The 25,419-nt window shown below is 37.5% G+C and overlaps 1 protein-coding gene across 4 annotated transcripts in view; it reads right to left on the bottom strand.

Moving 5' to 3' along the window:
• The window catches only part of Rev1 (REV1 DNA directed polymerase), a 75,613-nt gene that overhangs the window by 33,760 nt on the left and 16,434 nt on the right, over positions 1-25,419 (bottom strand). For all 4 annotated transcript variants that reach the window (XM_076915020.1, XM_034521433.1, XM_034521434.2 and 1 more), the window contains 4 exons: positions 18,332-18,395; positions 17,457-17,583; positions 8,160-8,328; positions 2,013-2,165 (listed from right to left, as the gene is read on the bottom strand). In XM_076915020.1, the coding sequence (XP_076771135.1) occupies positions 2,013-2,165; positions 8,160-8,328; positions 17,457-17,583; positions 18,332-18,385 (503 nt within the window). In that variant the 5' untranslated portion in view covers positions 18,386-18,395. The remainder of the gene's footprint in view (positions 1-2,012; positions 2,166-8,159; positions 8,329-17,456; positions 17,584-18,331; positions 18,396-25,419) is intronic.

The raw sequence follows: 25,419 nt of genomic DNA, 5'->3' as shown, positions 1-25,419 counted from the left end.
TTAAGTAGCATTAATAAGAACAAAATTTGTTTAAGTAACATCAATAAGAAAAAATTCATTTGTCTTCTTAAAGATATATGAGTAACTATATCCCAAAGTGGATTGTATCAGTAATTCATTCTTTAAAATATCTGTCTATAGTGTTACTCTAATTACACTTGTGACTCCAGACTGAGGGTCAGACTACAGCTCTACCAAATGTTGTCTTAGGCCCTCACCCTAGTGCCAACTTGACTTCTTGGTAATGGTGGTCTGACTACATAGAAAAATCATACAGGATAGATGCAAAATCAAACAAACAAAATCCCCACCCATTTCTACTTGTCTCAGGCTCTGGCTGAATCTTTCATGCACTATGACAGCCAATTCTGAGCAAATCCAACTCTCATAAAAGGCCAGTGAAAGAACACAAACTGGAAACAATTAAAGGAAAACCTATTCAGTCTCAAATCAGAGAACACTAGACTGTTAAGATAAAGAATAGAAGCCGGCAGTGGTGGCACACGCCTTTAATCCCAGCACTTGGGAGGCAGAGGGAGGCGGACTTCTGAGTTCGAGGACAGCCTGGTCTGCAGAGCGAGTTCCAGGACAGCCAGGGCTACACAGAGAAACCCTGTCTAGAAAAAACAAAAAACAAAAAACAAAACAAAACAAAAAACCAATAGAGCAGAAAGTGAAGATCCACTTAAATATATTTAAATATATTTAAAACACAAATTATACTAGCCCTCACCAAACACCCTGAAGTCAACAAAATGATGTATTTAAAAAAAAAAAAAATCAAGCTGGGCACAGGACTTGAAGATAGAGGGCTGGCAGATATTTGTGAGTTTGAAGGCAGCCTGGTCTATAAAGTGAGTTCCAGGAAAGCCAGGGCTACACAGAGAAAAACACTGTTTCAAAAACAAAATAAAACTTACAATCAGCTTTCTGGTGTCAAAATATAACTCTTTATATGATCAACAGTAGCACAACCAACAAAAATGCATGTATTACTGGCAAGAAAATATATAGTTAGTAATACATTGTTTCTATAGTGGCACCTCAGACTAGGCAAATGCACATTTGAAAAACACACATTTAAACAACTAACAATATTTTTATTTGAAGCCAGATCTCAAGGTAAATTCTTCCTAAAACTAGCAACAGAAATAAAACTGAGACAAAACTATTTTCTACTTGTATTGGCCTAAGGGAAAGAAAGGCGTATTTTGTGGTTTTCCTCAGGTTATTAGTGTATTTTCTGAGAGTATGTTGAAGACTAGCAGTTTGAAGTATATTAAAGAATTTTGGGGTGGACTTCTAGGTGAGTATGATAAATAACAGGTGACAAGAAGAAAAGACTATAGAGGCAGTGACACTGGGCTCTCCAGGTGAGATTCCTCATCTCCTGGGGAAAATCAAACTCCCACAGAAAGCAACTTAGTAACAAAGGACAGGACAGTGATGATGACCCTTGATGCACAAGTTAAGACAACAGGCCACTCTAAAAGAGAAGCCAATGCACTCAGAATTACTGCAATTAAAATTTAAATCAACATACTTTTAAAAACATACATAATAAAGCCTAGAGTCACTCCACATCCATAACTGAGATTCAAAAATATATTCATAGACTTAAAATTACAAATGTTTAATTTTTCAAAAGTAACCTGCAAATGTAAGCATTTTAATTATTTTACTACGCATGAAGCATAAGGAAAGTATAGTTGGTATACTAAGGTTTTTGAGAAAGTAACATGCTTCAGATTGTTGCTTACTAGATAATACTTTTCATGAAAATCCACACAAAAATTAAAATATCAGCTGATAAGAGAATTTAGTATAACTAGAAAAACTTGCTTATACTGTACTTCTCTAACTTTACTACAACTGGCCTTATACATATTTTAATATGTTTATTAAAGTTGAATGCCCAGCTTTTAAAATATTTGCTTCTATCTTCAGTAGAACAGGGACCATACTCACTACTAAAACCATTTTTGTTGGCTTTCCAATGCACACAAACTTACACCCTGTTGTTGAGCTGTTTGGCTATATTGCTTGGACCTGGCACAGGATCCTCAGGCTTGCACACAGGATTGAAGTTGAGACTCTTCTGTGCAGTGGATGGCTTGGTGTACAGCTGATATGGAACAGAGGACAAGAGTCTCCCAGCTTTGATGCTAAAACAAAAAGTCAATACCAAATCAAGGTCTCAGACTAGGTGAAATGAGCTTCAAGAAAATTCAAAGTTGGGGTTGGGGATTTAGCTCAGTGTTAGAGCACTTGCCTAGCAAGCACAAGGCCCTGGGTTTGGTCCTTAGCTTTTGGGGGGGGGGGGGGGGGGGGGGGGGGAAACCAAAAAAAAAAAAAAAAAAAAAAAAAAAAAGAAAAGAAAATTCAAAGTTAACAGGCCATCTGTTTCTTAGTGTATTCTTCTCATCTGTTTTAGTGGTCTTAATGTACTATTAAATATATTACAAGTAAAAACTAAAATTCAAGAATATAGGACAAAATAAAGAATTTATATTAAAATAATTAAATAACTTTTGTGTATATCAGAGTTGTAAGAGGCAAGAAATTTTTTTGGTATAATCTCTAGGCTGAAACATATTTAACCAAGTGTTCAATACAGCTCAAGCACTATGGCAAAAGTCTAAGTGAACTCCAGAACAACAGTACTGAGACTGGCACACTCCTTTTATACTTCAGAGCTAAACAAATTCAGTTTGTTTCTTGAAGCACCAAATGTCCCATGAGGCTCAAGGCTGGCCCTGAACTTTCCTGCCTCTACCTTCCAAGTGTATTGGGATTACAGGAATATGCCACCCTATCTGTCATCATTAAGATGTCTTAATTGATCTTTGCTTGCTAATAAGTTATGAGCTATATTAGCTACTATCTATCTTTAAAAATATTTCTCTTTCAAATCTCAAATAACTGGCTAATAATAGTTAGACCAATAACCAAATTTTAAAACAGGTAGATCTTTAAGTAAAAGGAAATGTCTGTCTTCTTCCTTCCTTTGCATCACATTTGAAGGGAAGGGAGGGAAAGAGGGAGGCAGGGAGGGAGGCATGGAGACAGAGACAGACAGAAACTGACTGACTCAGTGGAAGTCAGGACAGTTTATAGGAATCATATTCTAACCTTCCACCATGATGTCCTGGGAATCAAGCTCAGGTTGACAGACTTGGTGGCCAGAGTCTTATTATATGAGACATTGTTGCAGCTTAGTTTATGTCTTTTTCACTAAGTCTCTGGTTTATAAACTAAAAATAAATACTAAAACTTTCTCTTTAAAATTATATAAGAAAATAATAAAAACCTGTCTCACAAATCAAAAAGTCAACATTTTTTAAAGTTTTCTTCTACCTTCTGTATAGCCTGAAAGAAACTGTGGAAAATAATCGAACTATCTTACAGACAACCACTTTTTAAACTTGAGTCAACAATCATAACACCCGTGTGAGATAGTCTGAAAATGAAACTAAGTAATTACATAACCATTGTCTTCTGTATAATTATAGTGGTAGATCTTTAATAATCCTACTAAATGTACCTAATACTACATCAAAATGCTGAAACTACTAAATCACAACAGTAAAGAACATAAGCTAGAAAGGTTTAATTTTCATTTACCATTTAGGTTTTCATTATCCATTTAGGATTATTAAGGCATATCAAAATTGTCAGTTACATTATAATACCTAAACCAAAAATCCTCAACTTAGGTATTTGTTACTTTATATTCTGTCATGTCTATTTCTCCTTAAGTACCTAAACATGGATGGATGTGCCCTCTTACAGTTCCATTTACGACAACTCACTTGCTCCCTGCATCCTCAAGCAGAGATACTTAAACACTTAAAGAGAATCCTCTGTAACTCTCCATCCTTTTCAACATGGATGACAAAGGAGGGATAGCACAAAAATCACCCACGTAAACCACTTGCATGCTTTAAGTAAAACCAAGAGGCAAAGAACATATAAAAATCCATAGTCTTGTGCTTACTTGTCTACCTTAATGACCTCAATGGCAGCAGGCAAGGTGACTCAGATCATCACTGAGCACCCAAGGGTATAAGACCAAGTTCACCTCCTATGTAAAATGTGGCCCAGCAGAATTAGTCTTGTAAGGCCACAGAAAATGTTAGAACACAAGACAGCCAACTGAAACACAGCCGGTCTCAAGTCACAGATCCTTAGAGATGATTAGTAAAATGAGTTAGAATGCAGAACAATAGTGTCTCATGTTAGCCATAAATCCTTATAATTTGAAAGCCAAGCAATTATATATCACTTGTATACTCAATTATCTCTGCTAATCCATTAATAAATTGTTGGGTATATGGGCAGAAACATTTTTTGAAAGCATATTTTTAAAATATTGATATTTCCAACCAGGAAAATGATTCAGTCTTAAGCGCTGGCCATGAGAGTATGAAGAGCTTAATTTGGATCACTAACACTCACACGGAAAGTCAGTTGGGCCCATACACAACTGTAATTCCTATAATTTAGGCAAGTAAAACAGGAGGATTCCTGAAACTTATTCAGCCAGCCTAGCTAAAATAGTAAGCTCAGGTTCAGTGAGAGACGCTACCCTGTCTTTAAAACATAAAATAATGGGCCTCTGCTCTAACGTCCCCAGCTAACCTCACACTCAGCCCTTTACATTCACTCGCGTGCGTTCCCTTGCCTGCCAGCCTTTCATGAGTGAGTACTGATTCTTGCTTTACCTTCCATGTAGTCCACGTAAAATTCTCAAAGCATTCTTTAGAGCTGTTTTCTGAACTATAGCCTACCCTTATCAACTGCCAATGACTTTAAATTAGCAGTTACAAGCAGATCCCAAATTTTTTAATCAATTAAAATTTAAAAATACCCTCTGCATCTGTAACAATAGAACTTTTGTATACGAACATAGTTCTGCAAATCCAATGTTGTCTAGTTGTAGCCAATGTTGTGTCATCATGGAATACCTGCACAGTCATTCAGGTATGGACCTTCTTTTCTCAAGAGTGAGCTTCAGATAACAAAGGCTAAGCATGTGCTGAGAAAATAACGAGGATCTTCTCTATTTACTGCGTCAACATCAAGGTATGCTTATACATCCAGATTGAAATGCCCATTCCAAATTACCTAAACTTTCTAATCATATACCAAAATAGCACAAGCTCAGAAAAAGAAAGAATATGGTTATAGCTTCCTGCTCTTTCTCTTATACAGTCCACAGTGTTTTCTTCATTCTTGATATTCTGAAGGGTAAGGAACATACATTTTAGCTCTTTCTTTATGAATGCTCTGCCTACATATGTCTGCATTATGTACATGCCTGGTACCCACAGAGGCCATAAGTGGCAGATGCCTTAAACTGGAATTAGAGACAGTTATGAGATGCCATATGAGTGCTACAAACTAGTTTCTAGTCCATATTCTACAACCACATATAAGTGGTTGGAAGATAGCTAGAGTTAATCTAGAGAAAATGATCTCAGAATATATAGGGCTAAAGAGAATAATGTAAACCTCAAAATGAATGTGTAATACTCTTTATATTGAATACAGTTAGAAGCCCAAGTTCTAGTCCATGGCAATATAAAAATCTACAGATTATAAGACATGGTAAACAAGCTGATGTACTGTTGGGGAATTAGGAGGCACAGAAAAGATCCCCTCTGGGAATCAGTCCTACTAGAAGCTCGGTGAACTGTTTACTGTGAAACAAAACCAACTCCTCCATCTATCTCCCTCCAGTCACATGCAATCTACACATGAATCTGACCAAAGAGGATGTATTTCCACACTACAGGGCTGAATACCAAGACCCTAGCTAGGACTACACTGTTCACATATAATATTTGCTTAGGTTTAATGGCACACTTAGGGAATTCTAATGAAAACAATAAATACCTTTAAAATTGCTCAAAGGAAAAGAGAAAAATCAATTATAGAAAAAAATAGAATATACCAGTTGTTAAATAACAAATGTTAACAAAAATCTCATTTAAATGTGCCTGAGCTGAGATCAACATGACTAGGAGTAGTGTTCAAACCCAAGTCCTATGAATTAACCAAAACTATTTTATGCTGTAATAATGTAATAGATTTTTACATATTAAGGTTTATGTGCCCACAAAAGATACATACAAAAAAATGGTCTAGTTACCCCTAACTCTATTCCTCTATACAAAGGCTAGATAAATGGTATATAGATTAGACACACACAGTAATCAAAAATTCTGAGTTCTAAATCTAGCTGTTTCTTGGACAAATCAGTAAGTTACTGATTTTATCTTCTCATCCAAAAATGAGGTCAACAGGCCATCTAAGTTATGTACTCATTTAAAGGGATGATTGAGCATTAACTCTGAGCTCTTCTAAAATCTTGTTTTAAAATGTGTCACATCTCGGCTGCTCTATCTCTCATGGTATCTTCTTAGCTGAATTCAGGAAGGACTGGTAAAGAGGCAGTAACTGTAATTATGGAAATCTAGTATGAGCAGGTAAACCCTCTCCCCATTTGCCTACTGTCAATTTTCCCTGAGTCTTTCCAAATCAAAGGGTTATAAACTCAGATCCACACTATCATCACGACACTGACAGAACTGTCCGTGACAATATTCTTCTTCTCTGGAGAGAAGCTAACTTCTTAGCCTGAGAGCTTCATGTGAACCCTATAAGGAGACACAGGGCTAAAAGCCACAATTATTAACCCTACATAACAGAACACAGCATGAGAGAAGGTATTAGAGGGATGGAGGAGGAACAGGCCTTCACATTGAATCCCCTAAAGTTTACAGATATTTTATAGTCTGATATATCTGACTTTCTAGAAGTAGTAAAACATTATTAAATGTTTAGAATTTATTGAGGTTTACAGAATAAGTTAATGACAATACTTCTTGTACAGCTTGCCTCTACAACACATTCGCTATGCTTAGTCTGCACAAATGACTCATACAACCACAACAGATACATAGATATTCATATCTTATTTTATATTCATGAATTTTGTTTGTGAAAGAGAGAGAGAGAAAGAGAGAGAGAAAGAGAAGGGAGGAGAGTGTGTGTGAGTGTGTGTGTGTGTGTGTGCACACACATAAAGGTCAAAGAACAACTTGCAGCAGTCAGATTTTGACCTCTGTTGTGTGGACCCATACCGACCAAACTTGGGTTCTTATACTTGGCTCTGAGTCCCATTATCTGCTGAGCTATCTCTTTGGAACCCACATTCTTTTACAAAAAATAAAGTAAACATTTTAGGTAAATATATAAAGCTTCTAAATCCAAATTATATAAACAGAAAAATCATTAAATTTGGACATGAACCCAAAGTTATCCCTAGAGTCCAAAGACCATCTTTTCTACTCTCAGAAATTTAGGTCCATATTAGCTTGCTATATTAAAATACCAAGGGGGCTTAAACAAAGTCATGTACTGCTTACTTTGTTTTCTATTTCTTTGATAAAACGCCATGAGCAAAGCAACTTGGAGAGTAAGGGGTTACTTCATCACACAGCTTATAAGCCATCATGAAGTTAAGTCAGGAGGCAGAACTTGAAGCAGATGCCATACAGAAGCGTTACTTAGCTGCTTGCTTTCCAGGGGTAGCACAGCTCACACTAGGCTGAGACATTCTACAAATCACTGATCAAGAAAATGTTCCGGATTTGCCTATTGCCAATCTGATGAAGGGAATTTCTCAATTGAGGTTCCTTTTTCCCAAATGACTAAATTGTGTCAACTTAACACTGACCAGCATAAACACATTATAAAAAAAGATGCAATTTACTCTGTATAAAGCTTACTGTTTTCTGTCTCCCAATAGAAGGAATGCTCCATGCGGCACTACAAGGCTTTGTTAACTGGTATTCCCAAGTACAAACTGCCCCACCAAGCAGTAAGCACAGGAATACTTGTGAACAGATAACGCATCTCTTGTCAAGTCCTACTTATGACTGCTTCTTGCTGCTTGTCTGTATTATCTCTTCCGCTTTCTGGCAGCTGAAGTGGCAACACTATTTGCCACATTTCTGCATTTGAAATGGTTTCCAAGGCAAACCATGTATTTAGACTCAGTCAGTAGACATATGTCATTTGAAAGTAGGGCCAGTTTTTTAACAGAAATAAAAAGCACTGCAGTGTTTAAAGAACTTACTGGTTAAACTTACCTTTCCACAATCCATTCTGGTCGAATTACTTTTTCCCCCTTTAATTCTTTAATTTTGGCATTAGGAAGATTTGTAGCAATAATGTGTGTTGTTTTGGATCTAGAATAATACACATGGTATTGACCTCCATGCAACATCATTAGATTTCTCAATTCCTCAGCAGAAGGATCTGTAAAAAAAAAATCAGTATTGAAATATATTAACAGTTTAATGTACAAGGCAGCAGAATGTTAGGTTGTAATAATCCCTTAACAAGGACAACTTATAAGAACACTAGTTCACATTCTCCTTGGCCATGCTGCCATAAAACAAAGCTCGGAGACAGTAACAGAGTGAAAAAGCTACGCTGCTTTGACACATTATTTTCTCCTGGCTGCAAGAGACCAAGACAAAAACATCAACTGCTAAATGACATCGCTTAGCAGAGCTCACACAAGAGCCAAATCCTAATGTGACAAATGCTTAGAATTTTTTAGCACATCTAATATGGAGACTTTATGTTTTAAAAACTTATCAACTATCCCTGCTCCTGTCTGACTTCTCTATCCTGGGAGCAGCTCACCTACCTTGGGGCCTCACCCCTAAAAATGTATGCCTGTTCCAAGTTGTTTCCACCTGCTTCTTGATCAGAAGCACCTTCTCAGCTGCTGAATCTTCTGCTGTGAAGTTGAACTGACCATAGACATGCTTTTTTTTTTTTAAATTTATTTTGAGACAAGGTTTCTCTGTATATCCCTGGAAGTCCTAGAACTTGCTCTGTAGACCAGGCTGGCCTCAAACTCACTGAGATCCACCTGCCTCTACCTTTTAGGTGCTGGGATTAAAGGCATGTGCTACCACTGCCCAGCCTTAAAAATATTTTGAAAGTTACCAATTAATAATATCAAAGGCAAAAAAAATTATACCTAATGTAAAAATATTAGACTAAGAAATACCATTTAAATTTTTGTTACATGTGTGTATGAGCACATGTTATACAGAATTAGTCTCTGAGACTACCATCATCCTGAGTTACGCTGTACCTATAGGTCACCCCAGCTGAGCCTGTTGACTGTTGATGCTGGTTCACAGGAGTCCAGGAGAGTCACTGGATGCTCCTCTGAGCAGCCAGCCATGCTTCCCAACCAGTTATATACGAATTTTGCCCTAGTATAAGTGGCCGCAGGGGCTTTTGAAGAGGATAGAGTACATAGGTTGAAAAGGCTAAGGAAAGGGGCTCCCTCTACACAGTACACAGCCATGGAAGCCATTATCCACACTGTGTGCAGAGCATCTAGTGTGGCTCCTGGAAGGTCATCCACATTTCTGCCTGAAATCCTTTACACACTACTGTACAAGTAAGCCTAATAAATTCATTCATTCTTTAGGGCAGTGGTCATCAACCTGTGGGCTACGAACCCAACAGGTGAGGGAAGTGTTAAATGATCCTTTTACTTACAGGGGTCATCTTTAACAATCAAAAAACACAGATATTTACATTATGATTCAGAACAGCAGCAAAATTACAGTTATGAAGTACAACAAAAATAATTTTATGGCTGGGGTCACCACATCATGAGGAACAGTTATATTCAAGGGCTAGGGCATTAAGAGGGTTGAGAACCACTGGCTTAGGGCAAACTTTGGTTTATCATGAGACCTTCTGAGGGTAAACAGACTATGCCTAATATATCTCCCCACCACTGGGAGAAAATTCTTCCAATAGCAAAAGGCCATAGCATTTGTTCTTGGAAGTTAATAGGACAACTCTGTGAAGCTGGTTCTCTTTCCACGGTTTTGTAGGTAATGGTTTGAACTGAGGTCACCAGATTTGGGAGGTGAGCATCTTTACTCAGTGAACCAACTCACTGGTCCCAAGCAATAAAAATCTTTTCAATCTTGTTTCATGTTCTTAAGTATAGAAAACATCTTAAATACCTGAAACTGAAGATAAAAATTAATGTCAAGAGGGTGAGAGAGAATATGCCCCTGATGTACTGGCAGAGTATGGATACAAAATATAAAGTCAGAACAAACCTAGATTGAGAGCAATTCTCTTCCCCAAATCTTATTATCCATATTACACATCAGAGTATCATCCCCAACAATGGCATAGGCCTGAGCAAGGTGAAGAACAGACTACCTCAAACATCTAGCTAACATCCCATGCCCCATTATGTATCCTCCTTGAATATATTAAGTAAATCAGAGGATAAAAAAGTCAAGACTAAAAACCAACAAATCCTTACCTACAAATCAACACTTACATTTTAGTAAAGGTCTGTTAAAATCACTGTTACTGAGATTCACCAGCTACACAGATGACTTCAGCAGAATAAAAAACAGCACTTATTCTAACAAGAAAATTTTCTAAGACAGTGTGCCAAAATTAGTTCCTAAAATTTCAGACTCTACAGTTCTGAACAAGCAAATTATTAATTGGATTTATACAATAATGGTTTCTTAAAAAAATAGTATCAATTCTAAGCAGATTAATTTTACAATAGTCCTTATATTGACATAATGAAACACTTTTAAATCAAAGTACCCCCTCCCTACACAGAAACAGGGTTTCTCTGTGCAGACCTGGCTATCCTGGAACTTGTTCTGTAGATCAGGCTGTCCTCAAACTCACAGAGATCCACCTGTCTCTGACTCTTAAGGTCATACAGCACCATCACCCAGCAAATGTGCATTTTTTAAAATTTAGTTTTATTTATGTGTGTGAGTTTTGCTTATATGTATGTTGGTACACAACACTCATTCTTGGTGTCCAGAAAAGTGCACTGGATCCTTTGGGACTGAGTTACAAAGGGCTGTAAGCTGCCACATGGGTACCAGGAATTGAACCTGAGTCCTTTGGAAAAGCAGTCCTATGTTCTTAACTGCTTAGCCATTTCTCGAGCCCCTCAATGTGTACTGTGATAGTTCATATCAGTATATAATACTACAAATGTATGGTAAAGAAGAATTATAAAGAGAATGAAAACATCTGATTGTTTTCCTATTATTCAGTATTTACTTTCTCTAATTCTCACAGCACTGTCATGAAGGACTATTATGCTTATTTTATAGAAAAACAAAGACTAGAAAAAGTTAAGCTAATCTTCTACAGTTGTACATATACAGTCAAAGACTCACAATTCAACATCAGACTCTGTCTCAAGAAACTCACACTTAATTAAAAATTAAAAAAAAAAAAGAATTTTTTTTTCAGTGATTATAGAAACTTGTACTTGCTCAGCAGCTGCTCCACAGCAGCTCTGCCTCCATCAGTGTGTCACACACACAAATGTAATGTGCTCCCTCCACAACAAGCTCTACCAGTTGTCCAAACTTTGACTGTTACAGCAATACTCCTAAACAGTCTACGTGGCAACCTAGGATCAGGTGCTAAATTCCTTAAGCCCTTAAACAATTTTTCTTCTAACTTTAAAAAAAAAAAAAAAAACAATTGCTCTGTGTGTGTGTGTGTGCGCGCGCACGCACACGTGTCTACATAACAGAAGAATGCCATGGCATGCATACAGCAGTCAGAGAATAACTTTCAGAAGTCTGCTTTTTCCTACCATATGAGTTCTAGGAAAAAAAGCTCAGGCCCATCAGGCTTGGCTGCAAGCATTGGAACCTGCTGAAACATTTCACCAGTCCCAAACCACACACACACACACACACACACACACACACACACACACTTTTAACTATACAATATACACAGCATCCTGGTATAAAGTACTTTCAGTGTTTGCTAAGGGCTAGGGGTGGTAGTTCAATGTGGAATGCTTGGCTCATATGCATAAGGTCCTAGGCTGAATCCCCAGTACTGGCTCCCAAAATAAAGCAAGTATTTACTAAAAGAAGAAAGGTAAATTTTTCTGTCTTCAAAGATAGTAAAATTTCACACTCTTTTCATTTTCTGTTAATAAACATTTATTGGGCTGGGCGATGGTGGTACAAACTTTTAAATCAAGCATTCTGGAGATAGGGCAGATGGATCTCTTTGAGTTCGAGACCAGCCAGGGCTATGGAGAAACCCTGTTTCAATAAAAACATTATATATATACATATACATACTTACTTATTGGTATGTCCATTTTAATGACATCAACATATACATCAAGCTTAAATCAAACATCCACCTCTGGGGAGTGCAAAATAAAACTATTATGGAGGGCTGGAGAAATGGCTCAGCGGCTAAAAGCACTGCTTGTTCTTCCAGAGGTCCTGAGTTCAATTCCCAGCAACCACATGGTGGCTCACAGCCATCTGTAATGGGATCTGGCGCCCTCTTCTGGTGTGTCTGAAGACAGCTACAGTGTATTCATCATATATATATAAAATAAATAAATTAATTAAAAAAAAAAAAAAAAACTATTATGGAATTATAACAAAGTAAAAGTAGCCCAGGAAAGAAAACTACCTTCTAGAGGTTCTTCCTTAGAACAAGCACTCTGAAGCTGCTATTATGAAAAGGCGTGTCATCTGAGACCACAAGGTAACTCAAAACGAGGCTGATAGTCTCATCTTATGTGTATCTACTTCACTGTCTTCCTGCTTAACTCTGTGTAGGTATAATAATGGTCAAGGAGTGTTTGTGTAAAAGCCTATGACTTCTAATCTTTAGTTAGATCTAGCCCCTTTCAAGACTAAAGGCAAAGTTACAATCCTGCATCCTGTAAGAATCCTCTAAGATGACTACTTGAAGAAATAATCATCTTATAGGATTACTGTTCCTCCCAAGAAATGAGAGCAGTATCTTACAGGATTATCTTGCAAGACCAGACCTGAGACAATAGTCAACCAGACTGCTGGCCTGGAACTCACTATATGCTCAGGCTAGCATGATTCCTTTTCCTGATTCTACCAACTTTTCAACTTTAAATAGTGTACTGCAACAGGTGGCCTGCTGGAACTCCAAGAGCCCAAAAAAGGGCAAAAATTACAATAACAATCTTGCTTCACCACCACTATCAGAATTTCAGTTGAACCTCAGTATTTTCAGTTCAACAAATTAATAGTTTCAGTCCTTCTTAACAAAAACAATACACAGAGGCTCAAAGTCTCTGACTGTCATTAATGAAAAAGAAGAAATTCACTTAAGGAGTAAAATGACACATTTTTATCAAGTCATATTTCCTTGATCCCATGTAGATTAACAACAAAAACAATGTAACCAATGAAACAACCAAGGCTGAAAGAATGTCAGTATCTCAAGGACAGGCTGGTCCACCCAATAAAATCCTGTCTCAAAACAGTAAGAAACAAAGTGTCCTAGCTAGGGTTTTTGTAAACTTGACAAGCCAGAGCTATCTGAGAAAAGCACTCTTAATGGAGAAAATGCCTCTATAAAGCTGGCCTATAGGAAAGTCAAACATTTTCCTGACTAATGGGAATTTTCCCACTGTGGACACTGCTGCCCCTAGGCATGTGGTCCTGGGTTATATCAGAAAGCAAGCTATGTAAACCAGTGACCAGAGCTTCACTTCCCTGCCCTGCCTTCTCTCAGTGATAAGACTGTTGCCTGAAAGTATGAGCAAAATAAACCCCCCTCGAGTTGCTTTTGATCATGGTGTTTTATTTATCACAGAAGTAGAAACCCTAACAGACACCTGTCATGCAGGAAGAGGCCTTTGGTTCAAACAACTCCTACCAGTACAGTAATATTAAGAGACACTCTCCAGGCATCAACTGCCTTTTCTTTTTCTTCGTCTCACATTTCTTCCCTTGTTACATAACTTATACAGACACTAAACTTTAACAATCATAGTATGATGCAGTTTTGTAAAGGAGCAACCTTAGGATGACATTTAGTTTTATACTACAGAAAAATCAGTAAAATTTACAGTATATGCTAACTGCAATAAATAAAAGGAACAGAGAATGAGAAAAAAATGGTCATTTATATAAGCATATGATTGAAAATATTTTAACATTGTAATATATAAATACAAATAAATGTATAAATACAAATAAATGTAATATATAAATACAAAATCATTTGTATTCATTTTTATGCAAATAATACTAAACATAAATGTGGTAATGACTGACTATTGATTATCAACTTCACTGGATTAAGGAGCACCTAAGGAATTAATGAAGCACATCTCTGAGTGTCTATAATTCCCATTCCAGAGATAATTAGAAGATGAGGACTCTAATCTAATTAGTGGAATTTATAGTGGGATGGCATTATTAGGTAGAAGATGGGGCTATCTGGAGGAAGCAGGACATGTGGGCAAGTTTCTGAGGTCATGATATCTTGTCCAAGCCTCTTGCTGTATTCTATGATTCCTCTCTGCCATGAAGTGAACAGTTCTTTTTTTTTTTTTTTTTTTTAAGATTTATTTATTTCATGCATGTGAGCACATTGTCACTGTCTTCAGACACAACAGAAGAGGGCATCAGATCCCATTACAGATAGTTGTGAGCCACCATGTGGTTGCTGGGAATTGAACTCAAGACCTCTGGAAGAGCAGACAGTGCTCTTAACTACTGAGCCATCTCTCCAGCCTCGAAGTAAACAGTTCCTTTGTCACAAGTTTCTGCTGTCATTATGTCCTCTGAAACTATGAGCTTAAACACATGCCTCCCTGTATCCTTAAGTTGTTTCTATTGAGTATTCTGTTACAGTAGCCCAAGAGTCTAAGAACCAGACTCAAGCCTGTGCTCTACAGAAGCCAGATAAACAAGTACAGGCCTAGTACAATACATGCAGTGAAGAGAGGGGGGGGGGGCGCGAGAGAGCGCGCTGAAAAGAGCCTCAACGACTGGAAGGAGTCAGAAGGATTCTTTTAGGAATAACATTTTGAAGAGAAGGACACATAAAGAGAGGAAGCAAAGAAACAGCAAATCAAAGGCTCTTGGGTGCTCTCTGGTCTACAAATTCACAAAAGACGCTCCCTGACAAAGAGAGGTAAAGCTCAGGTTTCAAAGAAAATGTTTCTAGCAGTGATGAGATACAATTCAATACTATAAACTGGCTTACAGGAAAAAAAAAAAATCTAATTTGATCTGCATCTTCATGGATAACTCCCGAATGCACTTCACAGGAAAGGAGAATTGTAAGAGGCAAAGAACAGAAACAAAACTCCATAAATTTAAAAACAGAGTCATAAAATCTTGAGTAAGCTTGTTGACAAAGAATATAAAAATTAAAAGCATAAGCCAAGTAACACTAGCATACCTGTAATCAAAGCTAAGCAAACATCTATTTATCCAACTCCTACAGGAGTCCCATGACATTTTCCCTTTGGTGTACATCTAATTCACACACCTTATTTGTTATAAAAACCAACGTTCTATATCAACCATTGTACCTTTTCAAATAGATCCTAATGCTCAAGGAGAATCTAAAATATACTTGCTCGACCAACTAAAATAAAGTAAAATGGGAAAGAAGACTCACTGGCTAGAAAACAGAAAAGATGTCAATTCTACCATCTGATCCAAACCCTAAGCAAGGTTATTTTGAATTCATAGAATTCTGGAATATATTCTAAAGCTTGTATCGATAGGCCCAGGACCAGGAAGGCCAAACAAACTTCATTCAGAAGAAGCAAGGAGAGAACTCTAGAGTAAGATTCACTCCAGGAAACAATGACTTAGACTGGGGTACTGTTAAGGGACAGACATAAAGAGAGTAGTCAGGGAGAACAGTGACACACAACAATAATCCCAACACTAGAGAAGCTGAGGCATGAGCAGCACATGTTCAAGGCTAGCCTGAGCTACAAAGGAGCTCTGTCTCAATAAAAAAAAAAAAAAAAAAAAGTAGAGAACTCAGAAACACATCCACTTAAACATGTCCCAATGATTTTTAAAATAAACTTTCTTATTCTTGTATATGACAGGGAGGGTGCACATGTGTGCGGCAGCCCAACTGTAGAGATTACAAGCCAGCTCTGCTGAGTTGGTTCTCTCCTTTTATCTTTACATGGGTCCCAGTGGTCAAACTGTTTATCAGCCATGCACAGAAAGTACTTTTTATCCAGTGACCCATCTTGCTAATCCCTAAATGATTTTTGCCTAAAGTACAAAAGTAATTTAAGGGAAAACAGGCATTTCAACACATAACACTAGACCAAGTGGCTGTTCTCGCCAGGGTGCAGTGGGGCTATCAAATGAAACCAAACCTCAATATGGCCCACAAAACTATGAACTCTTACCAGAGGAGATCTGAAAACACAATTCATGAAACGTATTACCAACTAAGGACTGCAGAGATGGTGGCTGCCTGGGTAAATAAAGGTGCTTGCTGCTAAGCCTGACAATCAGAATTCAATCCCTGGGGCCCACTGGGTAAAATGAAGAATAACTGATTCTTATAAATTGTCCCTGACCTCTATGTAATGTACAACTTTATCAACCAACAAGTTTTTCAAATTATAAAAGTAGTTAAATTGTTACTTATTCATTAAAATTCTATGGCTGGCCCAGGAAAACAAAAAAGATAAAAACTAAAACACTTGAGAAATTACTAACTAGCAAACCACAAGCACAATAGTAAAAATAGATTAAGCTAAAGCAGTGGTTCTCAACCTTCCTAATACTGTATCCCTTTAACACAGTTCCTTGTGTTGTGGTGACCCCCCCTCCACCATAAAATTATTTTGTTGCTACTTCATGACTGTAATTTTGCTACTGTCATGAATCGTAATATAAATATGTTTTCAGACGGTCTTAGGCAATCCCTGTAAATGGGTCATGACCCACAGCTGGGAATTGCTGAGCTGGAGATTTGGTGTTTACATGCTGCATTATCAGTCTTGCTTGATCCAGCATTTTCTGACTATGTCCCCATTCCTCCTTTTAGGTATATCTGTGCCATTGTATGCTGAAATTTAATTCACTTTTAGAACTCACAGGGTTTTATTGAGACTGTGGAAGACTGTGGGGGTTTTTGAAGTAGGATTAAATACACTTTGCATTGTAACAACAGCTTCTGAGCCTTTGGGGCCTAGGAGTGGAATGTAGTTGTTTGAATGAGAATGTCTGCTATAGGCTCAAATATCTGAACACTGGTGGTAACTCCTTGCTAGGGGCAGGCTCTGAGAGTATGTAGACTAGCCTCAATTCCAGTTTACTCTTTCTGCTTCATGTTTGATCTCTCAGCTCCCTGCCATGATGGTCTCATCCCTCTGGAAGCACAAGCCAAAATAAACTCTTTCTTCCATAAATTGCCTTGGTTGTGGGATTTTATTACAGCAATAGAAAAGTAAATAATACAAATGATAAATAACTGGAGAAGATTCAAAAAAATATTCTCAATCCAGTTCATAATAAAACTGGGCACCAAAAAAGTAAAAAGAACTCAACCTGTGTATCCATTAACGTAGATGGCAACTCCACTAAATATTGCAGACGCTGTCCCATCCTTCTGCTTAGCAGCATCTGAACGGAACTGTTCCTCCAGCTTTTGGACCTTGGCAGCCATGTATCCGCCCTACAACCAAGAAAAGGAATGCCAATAAACAAACATTACAGTTCCCTTGCCACACACTTTTAACTTAAAAACCGTGACAGATTTACAAATACTATCTCACTTTTTTAACCTTAAAATAATTAGGCTTGGCTGTTTTATTATGTCTTCAAAGCAAAGCTATAGGTGACAACTACTGGTATACACTTTGTCCAAACAGCAAATCATGCCAGGCAGTGGTGGCGCACGCCTTTAATCCCAGCACTTGGGAGGCAGAGGCAGGTGGATTTCTGAGTTCGAGGCCAGCCTGGTCTACAGAGTGAGTTCCAGGACAGCCAGGGCTACACAGAGAGAAACCCTGTCTTGAAAAACCAAAAAAAAAAAAAAAAAAAAAAAAAAAACCAGCAAATCACTTGGTTTTACTAATTATTAAAATGTTATATGCTCATTGTAATTGTTTGCAGAAAACAGATACACCCTATGTTTTGGATACTTACATATTTTTTCCTATTTCTCAGTATTATTAGCAATGCTGAGATAAATTGAAATATATTAAATTGTTGTGTACAAAAATATCTACTTCCTCAGGACAACACTCTTGATAGTAAAATACAGTTCAAGGGCTAGAGTTTATGGGCAGTGTTATGGTTTTCAATGCATTGTGAAAACCAGAAAGAGATAGTATAAAAAAGTCACACGTTATACCTCAATCCATATGATAACTAAAAAGAACAAAAATTATCTAGACATTTAAATATTCATTAAAACACACCCATTTTTCCCAGCCATCATTTTCTGCTCTCCTCCTCCATCCACCTCGCCTCATGGTGGAGCTTCTGTATGGAGAGAAAAAAAAAAGGTCAATTTTATACCACAATGTACTCTTCATTGACATTTTATTAAGGAAAATGGGAAACCTGACAATTCAAACATTTAATGAATACAGACCAAAGTACAATGCCAAGTAAATCTGGTCAATGCACCATCCTCAGGTGCCTTTACCAGTGAAATCTGTCCAGAGAGCACCCTCCCTACATGGTTAAGCCTCATGTTTAAATACTTTTCAACTGGGTATAAAGGGTTGGTTGGGGAAAGGATCCACACACTCCTGAATAACATTTAACATTCACTTTGCATAAAACATCCATAAACCCAACTAACACAATCACACTTACTTGTTACCACTAATTAAACAATCCCTTCATCATCTGACCTAAGGATGGCTCTTAAACTATGTCACACTAACATCTGTCCTACAAAATGTCTCCCCAAGAAGTTCATTTTAAAAATCCATCATAGGGAAATGATTATCTTGATAACAAATTAATAGATCTGGCATTCTTAAGGCAACACTTAACTGTATCACACAATACCTAGATTACCAAATGATGGCTGTCTCAAGCTTCAGACATGGAGACTAGAAAGCCAGTTAAGTCAATCTAAGGACAAAAAGAATTCACTAAATGAATTCTTACAAAGTCAAGTTCTTCTAGCCACAAGTTGGGCTACCATTGCATTATCTCTCATAAATTAATATAATATTCAGATTTTTCTGTAATTATATAGGTTTATATCAAAGATTATTATATAAAGCCTATGTACTCTATCAAAGTTAAGTTAGCTTTGGTATGATTTATGAGAATATTTAACACTTAAAACATACTTTATCCATACATACAGATACTGTTTCAAATATTCTTGGTTCTTGAAATGCCCTTTGATTTGGTTTCTTTCTGACATTTGTGTTAACAACACATTGTACACATTAAAGATGGCTAAAAGACACGCACATATTGTCAGCTAATGTCCCAGTAGTGAAACAAGACAATTTACATGTTACTAATTCTGTGGACAGAAGAATTTTGCTTTTAAATTTGCTCTAGGCAAGTACAAGGGTACTTGCCAGGAATGATGGTACACATTTACAATTTCAGTGTCTGGGAGGTGGAAGAAAGAGAATCAGGAGTTCAAGGCCAACCTCAGTTATACATATAATGAGTTCAGGACCACCTTAGACTACAGACACTCAGTCTCAAGGAAGAAAGGAGGAAGGGGTGGAGGAGAGGGAAAGGAAGAAAAGAAGGAGGGGGGAGAGACAAAGACAGACAAGGAAGGAAGAATAAAGAAAAAAAAGAAATTTTAAAACCGTAGTTAATTCATTTGATTACTCATGTAAGAGCACCTTATGCTCCCCAAGGTTCCTGCTGTGAAAAGGCAGTGAGGAAATCCTTACTGATGGTGTAGTGAGGAGAGTAGACAAGTAGGACACTGAGATAGACTTGAAGACTATGGGTATGGATCAGGAGTGCAGCACTTGCCTGTCACTCAAGAGGCTGTGGGCTTGGTGTCAATACTGAAGGAAAAGCACAAAACCAAGCAAACCCTGTAGAGTGAAAAATTATAAAGGCCATTTTATGAAATATGTGTAGATTTTTTGCCTTAGACCTGAGCAGGAAAAGTGCAGATTCCAGAACGAGGAACTAAAAATAAGATTTCAGGCCTTCACTTTCCCCGGAAGACACATTCCTGACCATAAAAAAATACAAGCCATCTAGGTGGGGCTGTGACTGGAAGAAGTGAGAAATATTTTGTAATGACGGTATAGGGGACAGTGACTTGGTAAGACTACATTTTTGAGAAAAATGATTGTACTGAGTAATTTCCATGGCTATTAACCTTTCAGGGTGGGTTTCTCTGGAATGTTTCGCTATTCTTATGTTATGTATCCTTGGCAACCCCTCACCCCCTCCCCACTACCCTGGTTTGTGGTTTTGCTCTTTAAAAGACCCCTTACCCATCCAATTTCCCTAATAAAGCCTCTGCTGATTGCATCCAGGTATGGTTTCTTGTGATCTTTGGGTGGTCGTGATTTCCTGAGACTTGAGGGTCTCCTGAGTATGGGGGTCTTCAACCCCACAAGAAACTAAAACTGTGTTTTCTATACAAAATTGTCCCAAAGCAAAGACGCCTCCCAAGTAGTGGAATTAATTAAGAATTGGAAGAGAAAAAAGATCTGCTACTTCTCCTCAAATCCAGAGGAATGGCTGAAGTGGGCCATGGTTTTAACAAACACCATACTAAAGGAATGAGAACTGGAGTCTAAGAATCTTCCAGATCTAACTTAGGGGTTAGTATCTTAGAAATAAAAACAAACTAGAAGTAAACAAATCAAGTTTTCCAGAAGTTAAACCCCACCTCACATTAGTTTATCTGTGAAGTGGACTGAAGTAACCCTGGCAAGAAGCACCTGGCTAGAGCAACTGTATTCCACTATGACAGCACTTCTGTTTACTCATCTCTACAGCCAATTTACAAACACAACTGCAACACAAAGAAATAAAACTATACAAATGAGAACCACCAAAGAACAAAATCTTGGTGGGTAGAGAACTTTAGCCTTTTAAATAACCATGCAAGGAGATAAAACACAGGATAAAAGTTAATTTATAAAAGGTTTTAGCCTTAAATTATAAATATGGTGGAGATCATGCCTGTTGTTCAGCAGACTGAGACAGGAGGACAGCTAAAAGTTCAAGGCCAGCTTAGGCTGCAAGGAAGGTCCAAGTTCAAGGTCAGCATGGGCTGCAGAATAAGAAATTATCTTTTTCTATGAGAGGCGAGAGCAAAGCTCTTACACAGATGAACTCAAGGTGAGCATTCTCAGCAGCATGGGCAATGGGACTTCCTTAAGCACAGAGTTATCAACAGGTGTCCCTGCCACTTAGCAACCTCTACTACAAATCCAAATACAACGCAGGTGATAGAAGCAAACACTATGTACACTATCAACACTCAGGTTGATATTCACTGCCCTGGTTAGTGTTGCTATCACTGTGATGAAACACTAACCAGAAGCAAGTTGCAGAGGAAAGAGTATAATTGGCTTACATGTCCACTTTTTAGTCCTTCATCGAAGAATTTGGGACAGGAGCTGATGCCGAGGTCAATGATGAGCAGTGCTGCTTACTGCCTTCCCAACTTGCTTTCTTATAGAATCCAGGACCACTATGGGATGGGCACCCTTGCACCAATCACTAATTAAGAAAATGTCCTATAGGCTTGCATACAGCCCAATCTTCTGGACGAATTTTCTCAATTGAGGCTCCCTTCTCTCTCTCTTATGATAACCTTATGTCAACCTAACGTAAAACTAGCTTGCACATTCATATAAACACCTTCATATTTCACCAGAGACTAACAAAAATCTTGTTTCATATACTCAAAATACTATAATGGAAATATAGTAAATTGTCATTAACTGTTCATGTAATTGGATAGTCAGAGTGTTTCAGGCCAGTCAGGGCTACACAGTGAAAGCCTGTTTCAAAACAACAACAACAAAGTCTTTTTCCAAGACTGGAGATGGTCCAGAGGCTGAGAATATCTGCAGAAGACTATAGCCTAGCTGAAAAAACCACATCTGGAGTTCACAACCACCTCTTACCCCAGCTCCAAGGGATCTAACACACTTTCTGGATGCCACCAGCACCTACATTCGAATGTGCACGCCCCTATACACAACCAAGCATATGCCACACACATAAATACACACAGAATTAAAATAAAAACATGAATTCTGAGAGTTCAGAATCAAATTCTGAACAACAAAGCATAAACACCTCTCCTAGAAGTGGTACAGACAAAACCAGCAATTAGACCACATTTAATAGCAACAAGAACTACACAGTATATGGGAGTTAACTACAAATCATTTATAAGATTGGTAGTATGGTGTTGAATAAGGAGCTACGTAAAACTCTACTCTTATAATGTGTCATGATATAAAAGGGTAAATTTCTGCTAATCCATAAAGATCATCAAAAAAGAAGTGGTTTATGTCTCTGTAGTCTTACCTACAGAAAGATTGTCCATGCCAAGAGATTGGTCTGTTTATTTAAATAAAAGTTTATCTAAAGGGAGGAGAGCAATGGGTCAGGACACAAATAACCTGACAGAATAGTCCAAAAAATAATGAGATGTTTTCTTCCTCTATTCCAACTAACCTTCTCAATTATGATGTGTCCTCTTCCCTATGGCTATTCATTAAGAAGCAACGGCCCAGGCAAGCTGCCCTGAGCAGTCTGCTAGTGCAAAGAGACCACCATTCTCTGGCCACCTCTCCCCCACCTTCATCAGACATGAGGCTCTTGAACCATACAGAATTGCAGGTCCAGGATCATATAGTCCAAGGATACCCATCAGAGGCCTGCCACACCAGGATCATCCAGGTTAACCCCACTCCTGATATCTACTACAACAAGAACATCCAGGGACCAAAACCATTCAGATGGCTAAAGGCCTTCGAAAGAACACAATCAACAAAAGTCAGGGCAATAAGACACCTTCAAAGCACATCTACTCCAAAGAAACCTCTGGATATCCCAACACAACTGAAACACACACACACAAATGACCTTAAATCCAATCTTATAAAAATGATAGGGGCCTTTAAAGAGGAGATGAATAAGTCCCTTTAAAAAAAAATACAGGAAAATACAATCCGACAGACAGAGATCTTTAAAGAGAAAGCAAAATAAAAATCCTTTAAAGACATACAGGAAAATACAATTAATCAGGTGAAGGAAATAAATAAAACCATGCAAGACCTGAAAGTGGAAATAGAATCATTAAAGAAAACACAAACTGAGGGAAAATCTAGGGAAGAGAACAGGAACAACAGATGAGAGAGAATAGAAGAAATTGATACATCTCTTCAAAGAGAATGTTAAAGCTAAAAAAATTCCTGACACAAAACATCCAGGAAATCTGGGATACCATGAAAAGAACTAACTTAATAACAACAGGAACAGAAGTGAAGAGCCCCAGCTCCAAGACCCAGAAAACATTCTCAACAAAATCATAGAAGAAAACTTTCCCAACCTAAAGAAAGAAATGGATATGGAGACACACACACAATAAGCTTATAGAACCCCAATTAGACTGAACCAGAAAAGACACAGGCTAACAAAATGGATGCAAAACACGATCTATCATTCTACTGCATACAAGAAACACACCTCAGCATGAGACAGACATTACCTCTGACAAATCCTCCCCACACATAATAATGAAAACAAAAAATCCACAGAACAAAGAACGAATATTAAAAACAGCAAGGGAAAAAGGCCAGGGAACATACAGAGGCAAACCTATCAGAATCACACCCAACTTCTCAACAGAGACTCTAAAAGCTAGAAGGGCTGATATCCTGCAATCTCTTAAAAATAAATAAATAAATAAATAAATAAATAAATAAATAAAAAATAATAATAAAATAAATAAAAAATAAAAAATAAAAAAAAACCACACCACAGGTGCCAACCTAGACTACTATGCCCAGCAAAACTCTCATCACCACAGATGAAGAAAATAAGGCATTTCAAGACAAATACATATTCAAACAATATCTATCCACAAATCCAGCCCTACAAAAAATACTAGAAAGAAAACTCCAACCCAAGAAGGATAACTACATCCAAGAAAACACAGAAAATAAGTAATTCCATACCAGCAAAAACAAGGAAAGCGCACACACACACACACACACCCCACCACCACATCCACCACCACCACCACCACCAAAATAAAAGGAATAACAATCACTGGTCATTAATACCTCTCAACATCAGTGGACTCAAGCCTCCACTAAAAAGACACAGGCTAACAGAATGGCTGCAAAACAGGATCCATCATTCTACTGCATGCAAAAAACACACCTCAGCATTAAAGATAGACATTACCTCAGAATAAATGGCTGGAAAAGAAGTTTTCCAAGCAAATGGACCCAAGAGGCAAGCTGGAATAACCATTCTAATATCTAATAAACTTTCAACCAAATTTAATCAAAAGAGATGGGGAAGAACACATCATACTCACCAAAGGAAAAATCTGCCAAGATTGTATCTCAATTCTGAACATCTATGCCCCAAACACAAGGGCATCCATATTTGTAAAAGAAACATTGCTAAGGCTTAAATCACACAGTGAATCCCACACATTAATAGTGGGAAACTTCAACACCCCACTCTCACCAATGGACAGGACATCCAGACAAAAACAAACAGAAATAATGAAACTAACAGACATTATGAATGAAATGGACTTAGTGGACATCTATAGAATATTTCACCCAAGCACAAAAGAATACACCTTCTTCTTAGCACCTCATGGATCCTTCTCCAAAATTGATCACATAGTTACAAAGCAAACCTCAACAGATATGAGAAAATTGACATAACCCCTTGTATCTTATCAAACCACAATGAATTAAAGCTGGACTTCAACAACACAAATACTGGAGAGCCTACACACTCATGGAACTTGAACAACTCTCCATATTTAATGATCTCTGGGTCAGGAAAGAAATCAATTAAGGACTTTCTAGAATTCAATGAAAATGAGGACACAACATACCTAAATTTATGGAACAAGATGAAATCAGTGCTAAGAAGAAAGATCATAGCACTAGGTACCTCCATAAAGAAATTAGAAAAATTCTCATATCAGCAATTTAAAAGTACACCTGAACACTCTAGAAAAATAAGCAAACACACCAAAGATGAGTACAGGGCGGGAAATAATCAAAATCAGGACTAAAATCAATCAGAAAGAAAACACTACAAAGAATAAACTAAAGCAAGAGCTGGTTCTTTGAGAAAAATCAACAATAGACAAACTCTAAGCCAAACTAACCAAGAGACAGACAAAACAGTACCCAAATAAAATCAGTAATAAAAAGGGAGACATAACAACTGACACTGAGGAAAGCCAAAGAATCATTAGGTCTTATTTCAAAAGCCTGTACTACACAAAATTGGAAAATCTTAACAAGATATTCTATTTTCTAGACAGACGCCACTT

The sequence above is a fragment of the Arvicanthis niloticus genome, chromosome 17, assembly GCF_011762505.2.
Source record: "Arvicanthis niloticus isolate mArvNil1 chromosome 17, mArvNil1.pat.X, whole genome shotgun sequence".
Classification (NCBI taxonomy): Eukaryota; Metazoa; Chordata; class Mammalia; order Rodentia; family Muridae; genus Arvicanthis; species Arvicanthis niloticus.
This window is presented reverse-complemented; position numbering and strand designations above follow the sequence as displayed.